Consider the following 24,512-nt stretch of genomic DNA (forward strand, 5'->3'; position numbering starts at 1 on the left):
ATTAGCAGGAAGCTACCATCTCCGTTGCCAGATTTTCAACAGAAGCATTTGTTCTTTTTTTGTGAGTGCAAGCAAATACTTCTAATGCAGGTAAAGCCGGGAGCACGAGATTTATTGTCAACAGCGGAGAGGAGGGGAAGGCTTACGTCATCAGATATGGGCCGGGGCTGTGGACAGATCGCCGAGACACGAGGATGAAATTGTCTGGAAGGTGGTTAGAAGGCCTGTGCATTGTTATACCAGGATTGTGCCCTGCGAGCGCCATCCACAAGGGGTCAGCTTCTTAAATCGTATGAACAGCGGTGCATCAGGAGCTATCAGCAAACCAACTCCAGTGAAGGCAATCTGCCACGCTCTTAGGTCTGATTCAGACTGCATGCCTGGACAGCCTACAACCATTAAGGCATGCTGGGAGTTGTAGTTTTGCAACAGCTGGAGGGACACAGGTTGAGCATCCCTGACTTGGAGCATGTCACATTACACTAATAAGCACAGTGCTCTTCTGTGGACATCTTTATCTAGGTCTATTAAGAGAACAATAGAGCTGTCATACGATTATCCTAATTCTACTATTCTACCATTATACGAACAGATAATATCTTCCCCTCACAGCAGCAGTAAACTAACAATAGGATACCTAATACTATAGCAGCTTTATCTCTATGTACTGACTGCAACATAAGGACAATATTTTGTATGTCATTTTCAATGGTATAGAACTGCCGAAATGAAAAAGAAAAACAACCAAAATGTCTTTAAAAACTGTATTTTATAAATATTAAATAAAAAAACAACAACCTGCTTTTAGACCACAAAATCCAGACCTCAAATCCCAATATTTAGACATCTGATGAAGTGGTTCAGGCGGACAGTTACTTTATGTATTTGAGCAGCTTAAAGGGATGTCCGGGGAGTTCAATATTGATGACCTGTCCTCACGATAGTCCATCAATATCTGATCTGTGGGGGCTGTGCTTGGTATTGCAGCCCAGGACCATTCACTGGAATGGGACAGAGGTGCAAATATAACATGTGAAGAATGAATGTGACGTCATTGCCCTAGGAGGAGGCTGCTGCCTCTTCAAACAGCTGATTGTAGGACATTCGGGGGTCGGACCCCCACCGATCAGATATTGATGACCAAACCCAAGGATAGGCCATCAACATTGAACTACTGGAAAGCGCTTTTAAAATGAAAAACCCACAATGAAGGATTTCTCGATAAGTCTCAGTGCGGGTTTAAGGTATCTACTGTACTACAGAGATGCAGTGTGTGATCCATTGCACGTGCTCATTGGACTCTACAGACCATTAAAGGGGTTGTGTCCCTTCAGTAAGTGGCATTTGTAGAGAAAGTTAATACAAAGCACTTACTAATGTATTGTGATTATCCATATCGTCTCCTGTGCTGGCTTGATTCATTTTTCCATCATGTTATACACTGCTCGTTTCCATGGTTATGACCACCCTGCGATCCATCAGTGGTGGTCATGCTTGCACACTATAGGAAAATTTGCCAGCCTCTCTGGTGGCCGGGACAGGGAAAGTGCACATAGGCTAGTGCTCTTTCCTACACTGTGCAAGCATGACCACCGCTGATGGATTGTAGGGTGGTCATAACCATGGAGATGAGCAGTGCATAATGTGATGGAAAAATGAATCCAGCCAGCAAAGGAAGCAATATGGACAATCACAATACATTAGTAAGTGCCTTGTATTAATTCCTCTATATGATAAATGCAATTTGCTGAAGGGAGACAACCCCTTTAATGGGGGTCTATCGGGTTCTGCCGAAGTGTCATTTTGTCAGGGGGAAAAAAAGCAATACATGCAACTGAGCTTCCAATACATGTGAACACATTCTAATAAAAAAGATTCGGAATTCTCCAGGGGAAAATTATTTTAGGTTTAGATTATTATTACTTATCTAAAAACGCCATTAATTCGATGGCGCCGTACATCAATATACATACTGTAGGAAAACACAAGGGGCCGTCATTGACGGAAGAGTGTGTCACCGAGGTTCCTGGTCTCGGTGAGGTAAGAGCCGGTAATTTTAAGTGTCAGCTAATGCTGGCTGACACTATTGGTTATTTAGTATGGCTGTAAAGCCGATCCGGGCCGGCTCTTACTGGGAGCAGCCAAAGTGCAGGGTGGGTGGCTGTTCCCCACGTTCCAGGCCAGGTTTTGGTTAGGGTTATAAAACCCAGCCAGCAGTCTCAGCTGTGGGTGGATTATCCTCCATCTGACAGTGGAGCTTTGCCAGCCTCTGTGTTGGGGCCTGAGAGTTTGGGCCAGGATTAAGGCCTGCTATCTTGCTTGGATGAAAGCACGTGGACTTCTGTTTCACCCAAGGACTTATGTGTTCCTGCCTGGTGTGAACAAACACCAGACTCAAGGTGACTGTTTTTTCCCTTGAAACCGACTTTTTGTAGTCACTTTCCTTATGTGTGAATAAAACACTGAACTGTTTAAGTTAAAGACGTTGTCGTTGCCTCTATACTGCGTCCGCAAGCCTCTCTACCAGAGCAAATCCCCACTATATATACATAGTAAAAAAATACAAGAAACAAGAAACTATTAACAGACTGCCCACAAGAGCTTACAATCTACATAGATGCTTCTTAATGTTGTTAAGAGAAGTAAGATAATGCAGAGCCGATGTGCGTTCTTAGCGCACAGCTGTGTGGGTAAGAGTTCATTTATTTCTCTGCTGTCCGGCCCCGATGACAGATAAATGAGGGGGCTGGGGCATCTGAAAGGGAGAAAGGCCCTCTTCTCAGGTGTGCTGTTTGTTCAGTAATGCTCTGATGCCCGTCTTTTCTCAGATCCCATTTCTAATGGGCCTCTGCCATTTTTCGGCGGCTGTTTGTGTTAGTTCAGGTTACTGATGCTTTATTCTTGCAGGCCCATATCCTGCACATTCATTGACATTATGTGAGGAGAAGGGGATGCTTTTAAGAATATAAAGAAAATCATATATTTGGTTGTCAGGGCAGAATGCAGTGCGGCGGGCGGTGGTATCTCAGGTAGCACACAGGATGCTTCACTGTCAGACGCTGTGATGAATGGGCAGAAGAGCTACGTCTTCCCGTCAGTCACTTTCTGTGGCTCTTAGTTTACTCCTATGAGGTTATAAAGGGTTTTTCATTTAGCTTTCATTTCCGCCATACTCCATATGGACATATAACAAGACCGGTAATACGGCACATTTGTTATACGCAAGAATTGTGCTATTTTACCTTATGGGGTCTTACGTCTTTCCTGTCACTTCTCTTACAGAAAAATGTATTTCTGGTCAGTAGCGTACATAGAGGAATAAGGGCCCCATAGCAAGGATCAAACCAGGCCCACCCCACAGGACAGAAGGGTTTCCACCTAAATCCCTTTCAAAGACCCTTGGGCCATTTTTCCACTGCCTCATTTGCTAAAAGTTGTTCCTTTAGAGGGTAGAGTCCTGACCAAGTTTTCACCCCCAGTAGGAGAGAGGATGATCCCAACTAAGACTGGGCCCCCTCTTGCCCTGGGCCCCATAGCAGTCACATGGTCTGCCGCTATGGTGGTGACGCCCCTGTTTCTGGTCATCCTGATCGGACAGTCCCTTAACTTGTGGGTAGATGAGCCCGGTCCTCAGAGGGAGATCCGCAGTGGCACTCTGATTTTGACTATTAGGGGGTCCTATTCTCTCTGGTACATCCATATGTCCTAATAAACAACCCCTGCAACATCGTGTGTTTATATGCATAAGGGGCATGCTTTAGTGTAAGGCATGTTGTGCCAATAAGCTCCATTTGTAGTGGTCTTTCTAAATCAGGGACATTCACAGTGACGCCGTTCTTTAGTAATTGTGCATTCCCTTCATTTATATTTTGTCCTGCAAAACCAGTGGATGGTTAGTACTGCTGCGTTACAAACTGGGTCATGGCAACATCTGAATGGCTTACATACACACGTGTGTGTGTGTATATATATATATGTTGTGATAAGGGACAATATTTCCATAAAGAGCAATGCATGTATTATTTTTTATTATATGCCCCCTACATAGTATAATGCCCCCTACATAGTATAATGCCCCCAACACAGAATAATGCCCTGTTATGTGCCGCCAGCACAATATGGTGCCCTGTTATGTGCCGCCAGCACAATATGGTGCCCTTTTATGTGCCTCCAACACAATATGGTGCCCCTTTAGTGCCTCCAAAATAAATTCTCACTTAGAGATCTGCTCTGCTTGTCAAGGGAATGCAGGCTAAGGGCAGATCAGCAACAGCCTGTCTGTTGGCCAAGTGCCATGACATCACTTCATGGCACCTGCTGGCACTAAACCACCAAGTAAATGGTGGGGCAGGGAGCCCACGGTCCTCTGCTTCACCATTTTATTCATCTTCATCCTTAGAATGCTGATGCAGTTGAATGTGGTGCTTCTGCTGAGGGGGGCGGCTTCCAAGGGACCACCAATCTCTGTTGCCCCACACGTTTGTACTGTATCTGTGGCTACCATGTAATACCACATTTCCCCTGCCCAGTCAGTTGATCGCCCCAGCAGCCGCATTTCGATAGACTCAACCGGAGACAACACTTTTAGTCGAGGGCTACATAGCGACTTTGGTCGCAACACACATCACATGGTCAAAGAACACAATGTAGCGTTGCCTGCATCACAACGAATAACTAATGATAGTATATGGGGTCACATGAGATGTCGTTAAAAAACCAAAACAAGCTTGTTTGAATTTGGTCCCAGTTATGGCACCTTGTATATTGCCATGCGACCCTATTCACTTTCGTTACTTGCGATCCTAGTTGATGTGTTGTTTGTCGAGGTCAAAATCACTGTGTAGCCCCAGCCTTAATTCCGCAGCATCGCCTATACTACATGCAGGTGTATCCGTACAGTTTTTCAGCCTCTGAATGGTTTCAGTTTGATCCATCTGTCATGGTCAACGTTATATACAGGGTTTATTCCATCCATTGCTGTAAATTACTCTGATCTTTCTCCTTCCAAACCAGTTAAATGAAAAATATCACATGCCAAGTAATAAACAGTAAGAAGTAAAAATAGAAATATCTTTCATCCCGGGCTCACTTTTTATTATTTTACCAATAACAGCGTCCAGTACATAAACAGATACTAAGAAATGGAGAGAACGGGCGAGGGTCAGTGCCGAGCTCATCGGACTCTATATACTGTATCTGTGTAGTTACCCAATAATTTATACTCATTAGTGGATTAGTTGCGATGGATAGACTTCAAAACCCCCGAGCAATCTTTAAAGGGGTATTCCCATCTGGGACACTGATGGCAAATTGCTAGGATATGCCATCACTGTCCAATAGGTTTGGGTTCCACGTCAGGAACCCACTCCTATCTCCAGAACGGGGACTCTGGAGTAAAGGCCAGCACACTGTGCATGCGCGGTGTACTCTCCATTCACCGGATATAGCCCAGCCAGGGTTCGCCTATTTTCGGAACTCCCATAGTGGAGAGTGTCTGTGGTAAAAAGAAGTATACACTTTTTTGTTTTTTGTTTTTTTTACAGTGGAACTGTATATACGTTTAACGTATACGTTTTTTGTATACGTTAAATGGATGAGAAAAACGTGATATGAACCCAGCCTAATAACAATTCTAGGGAATTGATCTCTCGACCATAGTGCAGAGCAGTTACAAAGAGTGTCTGACATTACACCGACAACCCATTGATTTGAATGTGCATACACCGTGCAATAATTACTTTACCCCATGGTGGCGCTGCAGGGAAATGAAGCACTTACTGTCAGGTTTCTCTACTGATTACCGATGATTCCTGGGGATCCCAGCAGCGGGATACTTTGTGATCATCTTATTGTCAAGTGACCCTTCTAACAAGTAAGAATAGTCCAAAGCAGAGCCCTTGTGTTGGCCAGTATACTGTACATGACTATACTGCTGAGCTGTCCAAACGTAGGCCTTCAGTATACATACTCACCTGTCATCTTTCGCATCCATGGGCTGCAAGATGGCGGCAACCACTTCTTCTGGCTGTTCCTGGCCACCCCCCTATTCTGCGCAGGCGCTGAACAATAAATAGATGCATGCGCAGGTACCGAGGATTCTTATAAATGAGACCAGGACAACCGGGGGCCTCCATCAGGTCAGCTGGGGGACAGTATACAGTCATGTATGTTTGTATGACGCATATATGACTGTATATGGCATTTTAACAAATTACGTACGTCTGCCATTGTAGTATATTGTACCTCATCATGCCTCCCGCTTCATATGAAAAATTGTGGAATGCTAGAGATATGGCCTGCTACTAGCTGTGTCAAAACTACAACTCCCAACATAACCTGATAGCAGCATGCTGTGAGTTGCTGTTTTTCAATGTCTGGAGAGCAGCAGACTGAAGGTTACTGCACCAGAGGATGACTCCAGGATTTTTATTTTAGGTAATATACCCTGCAATTCTGAATTATAATGTTCATATTGGGAATGTGTATATCTATATTAGAATTAGGAACAGCGGACCCCCAAATACGACAACGACTTCACGTGTATGCATATGTCTCATTGTATAGGTTGCTGGGCTTCTACAAAGGAATACTCCCCCCTATCTTGGCCGAGACCCCAAAACGAGCCGTTAAGGTAAGTCCAGCTGCCCCATGGGCCAGCCTTATCATAACGTTATATGTCGTGTCGCCTCTCTGACTATGCGGTCGGTGTCGTTGCCTCCTGGATTGATCCTTATTTGCCTTATGAAAATATTAGCCGCATGAATTCTGCAACGCGACAAGAACTCTGCCTACCAAAGTCCTGAGCCCTCTCACTGGAGGAAGGAAAGGGTTAACCGTCATGCCCCGGCTCCTGTCAGCTAGCTGGGGACTTGACTTCTGACCAAAATCATCAGAGACGTTTGTTAAATGAAACTAGAAAATCTTCCCCTGTTCTGTAAAACAAATTCTCTATTTGCATGGCATGCAAAGCCGCTCTTTACCTGCGCTATTTACATAACGTTGAGATTACCATGGGAAGCAAATCACAACTTTTGGCAGCTCTGCCCTCCGTAGAAAGGACCGGAGGGATTGCCTGCAAGAGTCAGATGAATTGGATTAACCCCTTGCTTCCCAAGACTGCAGGCGGGATAGGACAGCCTACTCCAGTGCCATATATAAAAGTCAGGAGGGCCCATCACAAAGCCGTTCATTGCGGTGCCAAGTTATTGTCACCTTGGACCTGGTATTTGTTTTGTCCTCCATGCCTTTTCCATTAAAGGGTTGTCCCACGAAAAATAATATTCTATCGTTTTCAAACCAGCACCTGGATCTGAATACTTTTGTAATTGCATGTAATGAAAAAGTTGGTATAGCCGCTGAGTTATTGAATAAAATGTATCCGTATAGCGCCCCCTGCTGTTTGTTTTTTTCCCCCTTATTTCTTTGTCCTGTTCACTGAGATGGCCGCACATGCTGAGTTTCATCCTTCAACTGCCTTCTGAGCTGTGATAGGGAGAGCATTGACACGCCCCCTGAGCTGTGATAGGGAGAGCATGGACACGCCTCCTGAGCTGTGATAGGGAGAGAGCTGCAGCAGAAAGGACATTCCCCTTGAGCCGCTTGATATAGCAGTTGGAGAAATGAATGTGGAGATCTCTGGACCCATGTGAGGTACAGGGCTGGTTCTAGCTTTGTTAGAAAGAGACTGTCATGTACTGTATGATGTCTGATTTTCATTTTTTATTTTTATCATGGGATAGCTGCTTTAAAGGGGGCTTTTAGGGCTTAAAAGGCATCTGTCAGCAGTTTTGACCAAACTGCTGACAGAACTACATAGTGGTCGGGGAGAGCATACACACATACCTTTCATCATCAGGAGAAGTGTGAATATGAAGTTTTATTCTGCCATATACTGCTCCAGCACGTGCCCAGCATGCACAGTGCTTTGAGCTGCTTTACAGCTCCTCCTTTTTGCTCGGAGTGACAGATGTAGCATCCAACCAGGAGGTCACTACAGCTGTCACTCAGAGCAGAGGGTAGGGGCTGTGAAGAAGCTCAATGCTGAGTGCACTCTACAGCAAAGCACCGCCTTCCTGGGCTAGAGCTGTATCTGGCAGAGTAGAAGTTCTCCACAAAAGGTATGTTTTTCTGTACCCCTCGGACCTTCCTAGTGCTGTCAGCAGTTTAGCTTGGTCAAAGTTGCTGACACATTCCCTTTAAAGGTTGATGACCTTGATAGGTGATCAATATCTGATTGGTGGGAGTCCAGCTCGCAGTATCCCCGCTGATCACCAATTTGAAGGGGCTGCTTCACTAGGGGGAGTGTTGCGGCCTATTCCTCGGCCTGTGATGTGACTTCCATCGGTCACATGGCCCTTGTACAGCTGAGTCCCTAGCGCTATATAGCAGCTACATGATCTATGATACATACGCCCATGATGCTCTTTGTCTTGTGAAGGTCAGGATATCTAATCAGACAGACCTCTATATTCTAACTATGGGATATTAATAATGGGGAGCTTCCTCTTTGTTCACAGGGTCCATTCATTTTTGTGGTCGTACATTGCGGCAGAATAAAGCTAGCTTTACACCTGGTGGTAATAGTGCGGCACATTGGCACATCAATGCCGTAAAGTTTTCTTTTTGATACATTATGAACTGTCTCTACTTAGAAACACCATTTTATTATTTGATATAATTTTTTTCATGCTCAGACCTGGGGTGGTTATGGATCAGACACTTCAGGGATGGCCATGGATCAGCTTAGGAAGGGAACATCAGGACTACTGTATCAGCTAGAGGAGGGATAAGCAGCATCACGTGTTGCGGCACTACGTACCGCCCGCTATCCAGACACCATGCCTCCAATTACCTTGTTTTAAGGTAAACAACAGATAAGAAATACATTTATTTACATCACTTTTTATACATACAACAGACTCATTACATTCGGCTGTACTTTCCAGGCTAACACAGTTCGTGGTGTCACCCCTTTAAGTAACTGTGGCTTTGTCTATTCAGTTTAGTCTTGTCCGTTGTATTATATTTGAGTCAACACTTTACGCTGTAAAGCATGTTTGCTCTTCACAACAGCTGTATTTACTGTACAAAGCGAGAAATGTGAAGGTTTTTTCTTTTGCCACACATTTCACCAATTGCCTCTGTTAGGGCTCATGCACACGAGCATTTTATGGCTCCCGTAGAGGTGCATGGGGCGTCTACTGGAACTGTGTATGTCTTTGATTTAATAATTACGTGGTGTTCCATAAGGGGGAAATCATATTGTACATATGGCCCCCAATGGAGCTTTATGGCTGCTTACTCAGGAGCTGTACAGCCTCCATACACATCCTCCATGAGTCCTTGTGTCCACCGATACATACAAGGTAACCAGGCATCCAGAGGCCCCCATGTTTATCAGTCCATGAGAAAGGGGCAGAACTCTGCAGTAGGTTTTGTTTTAAAGAACTGTCCTTAGGCTGCCTTCTCATTAAAAAAAAAAAAAAGGCTGCTACTTTACGTGCAAATTTTTGGGGATAAAAAAATAGGAAAGTTACCGTAATGTTTGCCTTTCTAATTTCTGGAAAAGCAGCATAAAATAATGCCTGCCCCATTTATTTTTAAAGTTTATATAACTATTCCTTGGCTGTTATAAATCTTCGGCTTCACACTAACATTATAAATTCTGGCAGGCTGTTCTGGCAGAGAGGTTTCTGGATCCGGCATTGCCATATGTTAACGTTGTCTATAATGGGGTCCGACGGGCCCTGAATATTAAATAAATGACCAAAATAATCCAATAAATGACCAAAATAAGTTTCTAAAGGCTCCATTCTGACACAAACTTTCTTGAAAAGATAGACTCTAAATGGTTGTTCCTTGGAGTAAAAAATCTGTGGGAAAAGCTAATAATAACAAAAATAAAATAAGCCAAACTCACTCTCACCGATCCCCCACCTCTCAACAAACAGGAAATGCCTAGAGATGCCTGGGCAGCCAATCATTTGCACTGTATTAACCTGTCTAGTCAGTGATTGGCTGATCAGACATCTCCAGGATTGTCCTGTGTATTGAGTTGGGGGCAGGAAACAGAGACCATTGGGGACAGGGTAAGCAGCAGAACGAGGTGGCGGGCGATTGGTTGAGGGTAAGACTTCTTTGATTTCTTTATCCCACCCTGAGGTGTTTTACAATAATTTTTACCCAATAAGACCTCATGCAGAAGACCGTATTTTTGGTCCATGTTTGATCTGCATTTTTGGCTTTTTCGGACGCAAACCCAATCATTTTTTTTTGGGGATGCAAAAATGTATCCGTGCTGCCATTCCGCAAATTGAAGAACATATCCTACTTTTGTCTGTTTTGTGGACAAGAATAGACATTTCCATAATAACGAGTGAGGAAAGTGTAGGAGTCACATGGCTGGTATTTTGCGGATCCACAGTTTGTGGACCACAAAATAAATAGTCGTTTGCATGAGGCCTAAAAATTCTAATTTCCTCGTACCTGTGAGGTCAAAATATGAAAGATTAGAGACCATATAGGACTCTGGGTCTGTATAAAGGAACGAATCACAGCAGCTAACTAGTCTTTGCATAGTGGTCATGTCTTGGAAGATTTCTTTATTTTTTGGAGGTAACAAAATGTTTTATAGTGGTCCGTGTCAGCTCAGGCGATATGCTTTGTATGGAAAATGATGACATATAAAGTTTTACCTGCAAAATCACAAAAACGGACTTTCTCAGACATTTGCAGTGTGAGACTCATGCAGTTTATTATCTTAGTCTGATCACAATGAAGGAACAATTAAGTCAGAGGCTCGCTTGTACCTCCAGCGCTTGTGTCAGGCGGAGGTTGACCTCTGCAGTGATTCTTCTAGAAGAAATCTCAGCGCTGTATGAGTTTTAAGTGCATGATGTTTACACACTGACATGTAGAATATTCTCTTGTATGAATATCTCACCACTCGCCTGCCCACGTGACGGCACATCACTCATCACACATAATTATACAAAAGCAAAACAACCTTTAACAGCAAACTCAAACATCGAGCCAACTTTACATTTCCTGAGTGCTCTCTGTAGCAAGAGAAATATGTCCTCTGTATTTAGCTAGAAGAAAATATGTTCCATATATTGATAGAGTAATTATTTGCACTTTATAATTAATCAATAGGGGTCGGTACTGTGCATTTTCTTACATAAATCTCCAATTCCCCACTTCTCTTCACACAGTCACAGAGTTAAAGGAAACCAGATATAGGCCGCCAAACTGTCACCATCGTGGAAGGATGTATATTGTCATGTGTGTAAGGACTCGTGCACATGGCTGTAGCACGGATACCAGCTGTGTGCATTCTGCTTTTTGAGGAACGGTACGTCTTGCCCTCTGTAGAGCTGTCCTATTCTTGTCCACAAAATGGACAAGAATAGGACATGTTCTATTTTTTTTTTGCAGGGCCTCGGAACCGATATATGGATGCGGACAGCACACGGTGTTCTGTTCCGCATATTTTGCAGTCCCATTAAAGTGAATGGGTCTGCAGCCGATCCCCCGAAAAAGACGGATCTAATGCAAAAAAACAACAACACGGTCATGTGCATGAGCCCTAAGACTTCAAGAAGGTGGAGCCACTCTCCTTAAGAGTCATTCCTGCCAGGCATCCTGCAGGTCAGGTTCAATGTCGCAAACCACCACCTGGAGTATCCGGTGCATGCACAGTGAAGTGAGGTGCGCTGGTCTAGACTTCATCTGTGCACTGCACATGTACCAGATATCGCTGGAGGTGGCTTGTGATGACCTACCTGGCCTGTTGGATGCCAATTAAAACAAGAGGGGGTCCAGCCAACATGACTCTTCCAAGGCTCCATCCCCATGACTCCATACACACATCGTTGTGAAGCTGTCACCATCCTGGATAACAGGTTGTTAGCAGTTTGGGACCTAAATCCTGGCGACAAAATTTAGGCTTTCTGCACCAACCACTAGAGGGGGCTTATTTTACATAGATTTACTGCTCCCTTTTCTCTAAAATGGGTTGACCACCGTGTGCAAGTGCTGCAGATACCGGCGCAGTTACTATGCATGCGCCACTACACTTCTGGGTAGCAGCTCATAAACAGAGCTTCTTTACTTTTGCCGCTACTGAAAACAGCAGCTTAGGCATAAAATTGTTAAGGCTGGGCGAGTTGCCCGCCCTGTCAATCAAGCAACAGGAGGGAGCTTCGACAGACCCTCACAGGTGTACAATTCGTTATGTATGAATCAATTTGCTCATCTCTAGTACAGATGATGTGATCATCTCCATTCTGTGGGGAAACCTTTACCTACTGCAGAGGAAGTGAAGCATTACATGTTGTTTACTGAAATCAGTGGGTTGTTCATGCAATGCACAGACATCACAGGACCATCACAGCGAGGCCTCTTGCACGCGAACGTGTAAGCCACGTTGCCATATTGCGGACCGCATTTGCGGATCCGCAATACACGGGTGCCGTTCCGTGGGCATTCCGCATCACATATGCGGACCCATTCACTTCAATGGGTCGGCAAATTTGGAGATGCGGAACGGAAGCACAGAACGGAAGCACTACGGAGTCCCGTACTTCCGTTCCGCAAAAAGATAGAACATGTCCGATCTTTTTGCGGAACGGCTGGATTGCGGACCCATTAAAGTGAATAGGTCCGCGATCCGCTGCGGCTGCCCCACGGACTGTGCTCGTGCATTGCGGCCCGCAGCACGATCACGGGGCGCACATGTTCTTGTGCAAGAGGCCTAAGTGAAACTCTTTGACTAATATGAGGTGACCAAATGTGGGACTCAACTCTCTCCTTATATTGCCCTAGCACAGTGAAAGTCTTCACTTTTTTTTTTACATTTTGTTATGTTGCAGCCTTGTGCTAAAATAAAAAAAAAGTTAAAATTGTATCTGTCATTCTGCACTCAGTACAGCATAATGACAAAGAGAGACCAGAATTTTACAAATATTTGCTAATTTATTGAAATGGAAAAACTAAAATCTTGCATTTACTTACAGTCATGTGAAAAAATTAGGACACCCTTTGAAAGCATGTGGTTTTTTGTAACATTTTTAATAAATGGTTATTTCATCTCCGTTTCAACAATACAGAGAGATTAAAGTAATCCAACTAAACAAAGAAAACTGAAGAAAAGTCTTTTCAAGATCTTCTGTAAATGTCATTCTACAAAAATGCCTATTCTAACTGAGGAAAAAGATAGGACACCCTCACATGTATTCCCTCTTAAATTGGCTCAGATCTCACACAGGTATATCACACCAGGTGCACATAATTAGTAGATCGTTACTCTGCATGTTGAATGAGGCTTGCCCTATTTAAACCTCAGACATTTAGTTTGGTGTGCTCCTGACTGTTGAAGTGAGAGTGAGCACCATGGTGAGAGCAAAAGAGCTGTCAGAGGACTTCAGAAAAAAGATTGTAGCAGCCTATGAGTCTGGGAAGGGATTTAAAAAGATCTCAAAAGATTTTGAAATCAGCCATTCCACTGTCCGGAAGATAGTCTACAAGTGGAGGGCTTTCAAAACAACTGCCAACATGCCCAGGACTGGTCGCCCCAGCAAGTTCACCCCAAGAGCAGACCGCAAGATGCTAAAAGAGGTATCCAAAAACCCTAAAGTGTCATCTCGAGAACTACAGCAGGCTCTGGCTACTGTTGATGTAGAAGTACATGCCTCTACAATCAGAAAGAGACTGTACAAGTTTAACTTGCATGGGAGGTGTGCAAGGAGGAAACCTTTGCTTTCCAAGAGAAACATAGAGGCCAGACTGACATTTGCCAGCGATAAAGTTGACAAAGACCAGGACTTCTGGAATAATGTTCTTTGGACAGATGAGTCCAAAATTGAATTATTTGGACACAACAGCAGAGGACATGTTTGGCGTAAACCAAACACAGCATTCCAAGAAAAGAACCTCATACCAACTGTGAAGCATGGAGGTGGAAGTGTCATGGTTTGGGGCTGCTTTGCTGCAGCAGGACCTGGTCAGCTCACCATCATAGAATCCACGATGAATTCTACTGTGTATCAGAAGGTGCTTGAAGAACATGTGAGACCATCAGTTAGAAAATTAAAGCTGAAGCGGAACTGGACCATGCAACATGACAATGACCCAAAACATACTAGTAAATCAACCAAAGATTGGCTGAAAAAGAAGAAATGGAGAGTCCTGGAATGGCCAAGTCAAAGTCCAGATTTAAATCCCATTGAGATGCTGTGGGGTGACTTGAAAAGGGCTGTACGTGCAAGAAACCCCTCAAACATCTCACAGCTGAAAAAGTTCTGCATTGAGGAGTGGGGTAAAATTTCCTCAGACCGATGTCGAAGACTGGTAGATGGCTACAAGAACCGTCTCACTGCAGTTATTTCAGCCAAAGGAGGTAACACTCGCTATTAGGGGCAAGGGTGTCCTATCTTTTTCCTCAGTTAGAATAGGCATTTTTGTAGAATGACATTTACAGAAGATCTTGAAAAGACTTTTCTTCAGTTTTCTTTGTTTAGTCGGATTACTTTAATCTCTCTGTATTGTTGAAACGGAGATGAAATAACCATTTATTAAAAATGTTACAAAAAACCACATGCTTTCAAAGGGTGTCCTAATTTTTTCACAAGACTGTAAGTATTCAGACTCTTTACTCAGAACTTAGTTGAAGCCCCTTTGGCAGTGATTACAGCCTCCAGTCTTCTTGGAGATGATGCCATAAGGTTTACACACCTGGATTTGAGCATTTTCTGCCATTCTTCTCTGCAGATCCTCTCAAGCTCTGTTAGGTTGGATGGGGACCATCCAACCTAACAGAGCTTGAGAGGATCTGCAGAGAAGAATGGCAGAAAATGCTCAAATCCAGGTGTGTAAACCTTATGGCATCATCTCCAAGAAGACTGGAGGCTGTAATCACTGCCAAAGGGGCTTCAACTAAGTCCATGGACAGCCATTTTCAGTTCTCTCCAGAGATGTTCAATTGGGTTCAAGTCTGGGCTCTGGCTGGGCCACTCAGTGACATTCACAGAGTTGTCCTTAAGCCTCTCTTGTATTGTCTTGGCTGCGTGCTGAGGGTCGTTGTCTTGGAAGGTGGACCTGTAGCCCAGTCTGAGGTCCAGAGCACTCTGGATCAGGTTTTAATTAAGAATATTTCTGTACTTTGCTTCATTTAGCTTTCCCTCAACTCTGACCAATCTCCCTGTCCCAGCCACAGTAAAACAACCCCATAGCATGATGCTGTCACCACCATACTGCACTGTAGTGAAGCTGTTGGGCATTGCCTCATTTCCTCCAAATATGACTCTTGGAATTGAGGCCAAAAAGCTCCATCTTGGTTTCATCTGACCGGAGAATTTTGTTTAGGTGCCTTTTAGCAAACTTTCATGTGTCTTGTACTGAGGAAAGGCTTCGTTTTGGCCACTCTGCCATAAAGCCCAGATTGGAGCAATTCTGCACTGAAGGTTGACTTTCTGGAAGTTTTTCTCATCTGCACACAGGATCTTTGGAGCTCAGCCAGAGTGACCATTGGGTTCTTGTTCGCTTCTTCTCTGATTACCTACTTTGGTGGGGCGGACATCTCTAGGAAGAGTCTTGGTTCTTCACAACTTCTTCCATTTAAGAATTGTGGAGGCCACTGTGCTCTTGGAAACTTTCAGCGCAGCAGGTTTTTGCTCTGATATGCATTGTCAGCTGTGAGACATTATATAGACAGGGCTGTTTCTTTCCAAATCATGTCCAATAAACTGAATTTGCCACAGGTGGACTCCAATCAAGATGTAGAAACCTCTCAAAGATTATCGAGAAAAATGGTAGCCCCCCAGAGTGTCATAGCAAAGGGTCTGAATACTTGTGTCCATGCGAAATATAACCAGTCAGGATTTGGATCTGTGTCCTTCCTTATGTTTACTGTTGGCCCAACATATTCTGAGATGAGTGGTGCGAGATGACAAGCTATAAAACATTTAAATACAGGGTGGCCCACGAAAAAGTAGCCCACCTCCAGCGATAGTATGACAAGATGAACGAGCAAGAGGATTGTTTTTGTTAATTACCCACAAGTCGCAAAAGATGCTAAAAGTGGTCCCCGTTCACATCTATGCATCTTCGAGCACGTCGGATTATGTTTGCTGGTACTGCTTTGCAGCTCTTCAACAGTGAAGCGGCAGAAGAAAAAATGTCCTGCTTTTTCCAACAAGATGGGGCAACATGCCCCACCTCACGGAACTCGCTGGCACAGGTTCATGAACTGTTTACGGAGGACCGAACTGTGAGCAAGGGGTTATGGCCACCACATTCCTCAGACTTGTCTACATACGATTTTTATCTGTGGGTAAAAAACAGAAAGTGCCCGCTAACAAGCCACATCCCCTGGATGAACTCAAGGAAAATATAACAAACACCATCCGCAGCATCACTGCTGAAGAACTGCAAGCAGTATCAGCCAACATAATACCACCTGCCCAAAGATGCATAGACGTGAACGGGGACCAGTTTCAGCATCTTTTGTGGCTTGTTGGTAATTTAAAAAAAACACTCCACTTGCTTGTTCATCTTGTCCTACTATCTCTGGAGGCAGGCTACTTTTTTGGGGTCTTTTTTTCTGTACAGAGCGGAGATGCTCTAGTAGCAGCCTGTGGATTTTCTCTTTTTTCCATCAGTTGGGGAACTGACGGGCTCCTTATCTTTGCTCTCTGACATTATAAACACTCATTATAGCTCAGTTCTTATCTTACTGATAAGCGGCTTAAATACGTGTTTATGACCTCTTAGTAATTTACAGATAAGGGTTATTAGATGAGGGCACAAAGTGAAAGTACCAGTCACACAGCTAGAAAAAGAGTTAACTCTTTGTGACAGGCTCAATATTTATAATAAAGGCCAATTGATAACATGATTTTTAGCCAAAAATGAGTAAAATGCAATCATAAACAAAAATTGCTTACTGTCAGTGGCTTGAAATGTACAACTAGTACAGATCTTATCCTACTTTCATGGAGTTGCAGGTAAAAATTATCACTGGCAATATATATTCAATATATGACTGATGATCATGGATTTACTTTCTTTCAGTTCTTCACCTTTGAACAATACAAAAAGCTGCTTACTCTATTGTCTTTGCCTCCTGCATGGGTGAGTCAAATAACTTTTTCATATCCTAAGGCTAAGTTCACACATCTCTCATTCGCGCAAATCCACACGAATTGACAGCACAATTCCAGTTAGTGAAGTTTTACCCAGACTTTTTACATGCTGTTAATTTTTTTAAAAGTGCGGATTCCATTTTAAAAAATCTGCAGTTTGTTCATTATTTTCTGCATTGTCTGTGGATTTGCCGAAGATGTTTCCATTGAAGTCAATGGATTTCTAAAATCTGCATCTAAGTCCACAAGACAGAATGATTCGTTGCAGATCTGCAATGAAATCCGCACCTCCGTGTATAAATCCGCATCACATTTTGTTGTGAATATAAGTTGCATATTTTGATGTGGATTCATATGCTCATAATCTGCAGTGTAAATAATGCTACCAGGTGTAATGGAACCTGATACATATGATGGTATAATTGTCCTTAATAAGCCACTGTACAGTACTGTGAAGATATTTCCCTTCATACCTGCTCCCTATTTTAACATACTGGTCATACTTTTTTTAAATTATTATCTTTATTAGAATAAGACATATACAGTCCATTTTAATAAAAAAAATTAAATTCAAACTTATTATACTTTATTTCCCCCATAGACCACCTAGTTCCCACCCACCCTTGCGATGCGTCTCAAATCCCTCTAGCACTCAGAAAAAAGCCAGAGAGAGGAAAAGGAAAAGCTAAGAAGGAAAGAAGAAAAAAAAGTCAAAAAGAATCAAACATAAAGAGGAGGGGAGGAGGTTTAACACCTCCAAGCCTGCCATATCTTCGTCCACTTCTCTTGAGCATTTCTTTGCTTATAAAGAATATTTTCATAGTTTTTTACCTTATTAACCAAGTTTATCCATGTGTTCAGCTCTGGAACATTTTGTGAAAATCAGGCTCGAGTAAACAGGAGCAGTCTAGCCAGAAACAATATGCTACCTAAAAGAATCTTCTTGTATTTATGGATACTTAACTTAGAAAGATCACTCAGCATCCAACATTCTACCATAAAAGGAATCTGTAGTCTCAATTTATGAATAAGAAAATTATTAATAGCACTCCAGTATTCTTTTAGTTTTGGGCAAGATCAGAGCATATGCAGATGATCTGCACCAGGTAAATCACACCGTGGACACTTAGAACTATCTCTTAACCCATATGTATTAAGCCATAAGGGCGTAACATATAATCTATGCAAAATATTGAATTGTACCAAAATGTGATAAAAATTGTGAGATATTGAACTTCACAAATATATTTCCCCATACCTCTAATTGAATTTTCTGGACAATCAACTCCCCAAGCCTATTGTCCTGGTTATTGTATTTTAGTAAATAGTGCCTTAAGTAGTCATTTGTAAATATGTGCAATCTTAACTCTCCATTCTAAATTCACTATCAAAAAGTGGAAGTGTCTATCTCCAAAAGTGATTTATCCTTTACACTAAAAAGTGCCGATTGCAACTGAAAGTATCTAAACCACGACAAATTATCCAAAGTCTCCCTTTGTGCTAACTCAAAAAATGACAGTATCTCTCTATTCTTCACCACCTGTTAACATATAGAATGCTATTTCTTTTTGCCAAAACTGATCTCCGGCAATTCCATCTAAAGCCTGTAGATGGAGATTATACCAAAGAGGAGTGCATTGGAGCGATCCTTTTATCACCAGCCATGATCTAATAATGTCCCAAGAGTTGGATAATAGCTTTCTAGCCTCTCTGTACTCCTGTTTCACATTAATCAGTTGCCCAGATTCTAGTAAGGTAAATATATTGTTATACGAGGATCTCCTCACCAGAGTCGTACACAATGCACTTTTCTCCAATTCACAATATAACCATAACTGCCCAGCTATAAAATACCCCTTGAAGTAGGGAAGATTCAACCCCCCCCCCCTCTCCAGCGGCTTATACAAATATTCCAATTTAAGCCTTACCCGCTTTTTTCATCCCCACAACAAGTCATTAATCATACTCTCCATAAGTTTAAAAAAAAGTATCCTCTATGCATATGGGTGAGTTCCTAAGGATATAGAGGAGTTAGGGTAGGATCACCATCATAACCAGGGATACTCTGTCAGCTAGATAAAGGAAGTCGCAGCCAAACCCCAATTTTTAATCTCAATTTAGTTAACAATGGGTTCAGGTTAAGCTGTAAAAAATCTTCAATCTTGGGGGATATAATCATACCCAAGTATTGAAAGGAATACGAAACATTCAACTTGCTCAAAAGTCCCTCACTAGAGGGTACAAAGCTATCCACTGGCATAAGAGTAGTTTTTGACCAATTTATATCTAGGCCTGAGACCTTATCAAAGGAGTTAACTATTCGAATGAGTCTTGGAAGAGTTGTATTAGTATGATCTATAAAAAAAAAAAAGACATCATCCCCATATATAGAAATACGATCCTCTATCCCTAAAGTTCCAAACCCTTTAATTTTTGTGTCCTGCCTAACAGCCATGGCTAAGGGCTCAATATAGATATCAAATAACAGTGGGGATAATGGGCAAACTTGGCGAGTACCCCTATTCAAAGTAAAACTACTGTAGATGTCAAACTCCCTCTAATGTTCAATTTCGCCAAAGGAGATCTAGATAACAGTTTAATTATATCTGTAAATCTATCTCCAAATCCCATCCTACCCAAAACCTTCCAGAGCAATCTCCTCTCCACTCTGTCAAAGGCCTTAGAGACATCCAAAGACAGAATGGAACTAGAGATCCCCCCCCCCCGGGTGACTGAATATTCGTAAATAGGTGATGTAGGTTATGATGAGTACCCTTATTTGGAATAAACCCATTCTGGTCTGGATGTATAATTGAAGGGATAACCTTAGAGAGCCTTGTAGCCAGAATCCTTGAGAGAAGCTTGACATCCGTATTCAATAACGATATAGGTATATATGACCCCAAATCTAGGGGGCCCTTACCTTTTTTCGGAATTAATATTATTACAGCTTCTGTCATTGATTCCGGTAGACTCCCATCCTCCAATGACTCATCGAATACTTCAACAGCCTAGGAAGAATAATTTCTCTATATTTAAAATTTATATGGAAACCCAACTGATCCAGGGGAGGAGTTACCAGAACATACTTTAATTCCTGCTTCCAATTCCTGTATAGAAAAATCCACCCCAAGCGAATCCCATTGGATGTCAGTAATGGCTGGGAAGGAGATGGCGTCCAAATAGGAATCCATAATTTCCTCCGTAATATTGCTATCTGATTTGTATAGGTCTGAGAAATGGTTTAGAAAAGTTCCCTTTATGAGATCCTGATCATTAACTATTTTACCATCTGTTAAACGGATTTTATCTGTTTTTTATTATCCTGATTAGAAATCACTCTCGACAGCAATTTTCCCGGACGCCCTATTTCAGTAAAAAAATTTTGACCCCTGAAGAATAGCCTCTGTTGAGCCTTCTCCAACAAAAGTCAGAATAAGCTTGGCTTGTCTTCTGCATGTTTTTTCTATTTTTCTATTTCTGTCTTATTCCTAGAAAAGGAATGTGTAGCTGATATCGCTGCTTCTTTTAAAGTCTTCTCATTGATACCATATCCTTTCCTTAGATTAGCAATATTACTAGCAAAAATCCCCCTCATGTATGCCTTAAACGTATCCCAGACTACCTGGGTTTTAGCTGAATTGTAATTGGTATCCCAAAAACACACAATCTCCTGTTGTATTAATTCATGATTCTCCATTACCGACATCCAATGGGGATTTAATCTAAATGGGGTTTTCGCCCATATCTTCATCGTGGACCATACAAATCTCAAGAGACAAAGGTACATGGTCCGAAAGAGACGTTGCCTCATATTTCATCCATTTTACATAACTCATATATTTTTCATTTATTAAGGCCAGACCTATCCTAGACAAAGATTTTCCGGATTTGCTTATACAGAAGTAAGCTCTTCTCCCATGTCTTAACCATCCCCAAACGTCCCCAAAACCACATTCCTGACAAAAACGTGCCAAGGCAGATCCTTGGGCAAATGTATAGCCACCCCCCATGGAGATCCTGTCTGTAGTAGGATTGATGACACAATTAAAGTCCCAAATAACTAATGAGGGGCATTCAGGCAATTGTTCCATAAAAGTTAACAGAGAGTTAGCACATTTAAGGAAAAAGGAGGTGGGATATAAACAAAAGCTAGAATATACATCCTTATAGACCAGTAAGTTTAACTTCTGTTGTGGGAACAATGTTTGAAGGAATCTTAAGGGACTATATACAGGAGTATGTGACTATAAATAATATTATAAGTGATAACCAGCATGGGTTTACCAAGGACAGAAGTTAGGCTACTTTCACACTTGCGTTCGGGGTTCCGCTTGTGAGTTCCGTTTGAAGGCTCTCACAAGCGGCCCCGAACTGATCTGTACAGCCCCAATGCATTCTGAGTGGATGCGGATCCGCTCAGAATCCATCAGTTTGGCACCGTTTGGCCTCCGTTCCGCTCAGCAGGCGGACACCCGACCGCAGCTTGCAGCATTTTCGTGTCCGCCTGGCCGTGCGGAGCCAAACGGATCCGTCCAGACTTACAATGCAAGTCAATGGGGACGGATCCGTTTGACGTTGACCCAATATGGTGCAATTGCAAACAGATCTGTCCCCCATTGACTTTCAATGTAAAGTCAGGAGTCCCTATTAATATACCATCGGATCGGAGTTTTCTCCAATCCGATGGTATATTTTAACTTGAAGCGTCCCCATCACCATGGGAACGCCTCTATGTTAGAATATACCATCGGATTTGAGTTAGATCGTGAAACTCAGATCCGACAGTATATTCTAACACAGAGGCGTTCCCATGGTGATGGGGACGCTTCAAGTTAGAATATACTAAAAGAACTGTGTACATGACTGCCCCCTGCTGCCTGGCAGGTGCTGCCAGGCAGCAGGGGGGAGACCCTCCCCCCCTTCCCTGTATTTAACTCATTGGTGGCCAGTGCGGCCCCCCTCCCTCACTCCCCTGTATTTAACTCATTGGTGGCCAGTGTGGCGGCCCCCCCTCCCTCCCCTATATTTAACTCATTGGTGGCCAGTGCGGCCGGCCCCCCCCTCCCCCGTTTTTAACTCATTGGTGGCCAGTGCGGCCGGCCCCCCCTCCCTCCCTCCCCTATATTTAACTAATTGGGGGCCAGTGCGGCCGGCACCCCCTCCCTCCCCCCCTGTTTTTAACTCATTGGTGGCCAGTGCGGCCGGCCCCCCTCCCTCCCCCTGTTTTTAACTCATTGGTGGCCAGTGCAGCCGGCCCCCCCTCTCTCCCCCACCCTAATTAAAATGACCGACCCCCCCATCATTGGTGGCAGCGGAGAGTTCCGATCGGAGTCCCAGTTTAATCGCTGGGACTCCGATCGGTAACCATGGCAACCAGGACGCTACTGCATTCCTGGCTGCCATGGTTACTTAGCAATTTTAGAAGCATTATACTTACCTGCGATGTCTGTGACCTGCCGGGCGCTCCTCCTACTGGTAAGTGAAAGGTCTGTGCGGCGCATTGCTTATAGCACAGACCTTTCACTTACCAGTAGGAGGAGCGCCTGGCCGGTCACAGACATCGCAGGTAAGTATAATGCTTCTAAAATTGCAGAACTCTCCGCTGCCACCAATGATGGGGGGTCGGTCATTTTAATTAGGGGGGGGAGGGAGGGGGGGCCGGCCGCACTGGCCACCAATGAGTTAAAAACAGGGGGGGAGGGGGGCCGGCCGCACTGGCCACCAATGAGTTAAAAACAGGGGGGGAGGGGGGTGGTGGCCGCACTGGCCACCAATGAGTTAAATATAGGGGAGGGAGGGGGGGCCGGCCGCACTAGCCACCAATGAGTTAAATATAGGGGAGGGAGGGCCGGACGCACTGGCCACCAATGAGTTAAATACAGGGGAGGGTGGGGGGGGGGCAGTCATGTACAGCAGGGGGCAGTCATGTACACAGTTCTTTTAGTATATTCTAACTTGAAGCGTCCCCATCACCATGGGAACGCCTCTGTGTTAGAATATACTGTCGGATCTGAGTTTTCACAAAGTGAAAAATCAGATCTGAAAAAAACTGTTATGCAGACGGATCCGTTCTGAACGGATGCAAGCGTTTGCATTAAAGGAGCGGATCCGTCTGTACAGACACCAGACGGATCCGCTCCTAACGCAAGTGTGAAAGTAGCCTTATCAGTTTAACCTGATTTGTTCTTATGAGGAGGTGAGTAGTAGCCTGGACAGAGGGGTGGCTGTGGATGTAGTGTTTCCCCATCCTATGAGAGACATCGCAATCCTCCCCAAAAAACTAATTTACCCCCCTAATCCACTTGATCCGCCACATTCTGCAACAGATCTCTCAACTAAGACCATCCCTCCACCTCTCACCACCACATAACCCCACCACTGCTACCAAACAAGAAAAGGAAAATAGAACTAATCAGATATTATTCCGGTCAAGCCAATTCATGGAGAGATGCAAAGTATCAAAGAAATGAGTGGATAAACAAATGAATACTTAATATCCTTTTCCTGTAAAAGTTTTTTAACCGCAGTAAAAGTACGTCTCTTTTCTTGAATCTCGTTGTGCACTCACTGTGCACTCAAACACCAGGAAGACGTGATGACGTAGGCAAGGTGCGTCACGCCCTCCTTCTCTCCTCCTGACATTTCCCACCAGGTCTCTTCCCTCGTGTTGCCCCGCGTTAGGAGCTACTCCCGAGCCCTAGATCTAGCTGCCGCTCCGCTTTAGTGGCTGTTTGAGCTGACCGTTGCTACGGAGGCTACCTGCTTGGTTTGTGAGCCTAGGAGGTATTTCTACTCCTCGCTGCCCTCCTTGTATGAAGATTCCCCCTGACCTGACTGACTGGACCTGTATTGAACTTGGAGTCCATAGAATTCCTCTCTACTTTATTCCTCTTAAGGTCTCCTCTGATCTACCACTCTCTGCCCATCTATATCTCCCGGACCTATATATTGTGTGTTCGGCTGTGGTTCCTCTGATCCCGCTTGTCTCCTACGTGGATTCCTCTGCCAGTTCCTCGTTCCTTCTCTGTGTGTTGCGTCTCCCTGAGCTGCCGCATCTTGCTGACCTTCTACAAGGAGATTAGTGAGACTTTTCTTTGTTTTTTGTGGTGTGCTAAAGGCATTTTTTATAACAGACTAATATACAAGCAGCTGATTCAGGAAAAAGCGAAATTGAAGAAAATGGGAGAAAGAGGAGGGAGGAGAGAAGGAAGAGTAAAAAAAATAGCAAGAAAAGAGGGAGAAGAAAGGAAGAAATAAAAATGAATAAGAATTGAAAAGGAGAAAAAAAAAAGGTAAAGGAGGGGGAAAAAAAAGAAAAAAAAATCTAAAATGGGCCCTAAGCAAAATAGGCACTCAATGGACTTTTCT

At 43.5% G+C, this 24,512-nt stretch overlaps 1 protein-coding gene across 5 annotated transcripts in view; it reads left to right on the plus strand.

The window, feature by feature from the left end:
- SLC25A21 (solute carrier family 25 member 21) overlaps positions 1 to 24,512 on the plus strand; it is a 315,638-nt gene that overhangs the window by 225,930 nt on the left and 65,196 nt on the right. For all 5 annotated transcript variants that reach the window (XM_040411991.1, XM_040411993.1, XM_040411990.1 and 2 more), the window contains exons 5-6: positions 6,565 to 6,631; positions 17,071 to 17,130. In XM_040411991.1, coding sequence (XP_040267925.1) covers positions 6,565 to 6,631; positions 17,071 to 17,130 — 127 coding nt within the window. The remainder of the gene's footprint in view (positions 1 to 6,564; positions 6,632 to 17,070; positions 17,131 to 24,512) is intronic.

This window comes from Bufo bufo, chromosome 11, assembly GCF_905171765.1.
Source record: "Bufo bufo chromosome 11, aBufBuf1.1, whole genome shotgun sequence".
NCBI classification, from domain to species: domain Eukaryota; kingdom Metazoa; phylum Chordata; class Amphibia; order Anura; family Bufonidae; genus Bufo; species Bufo bufo.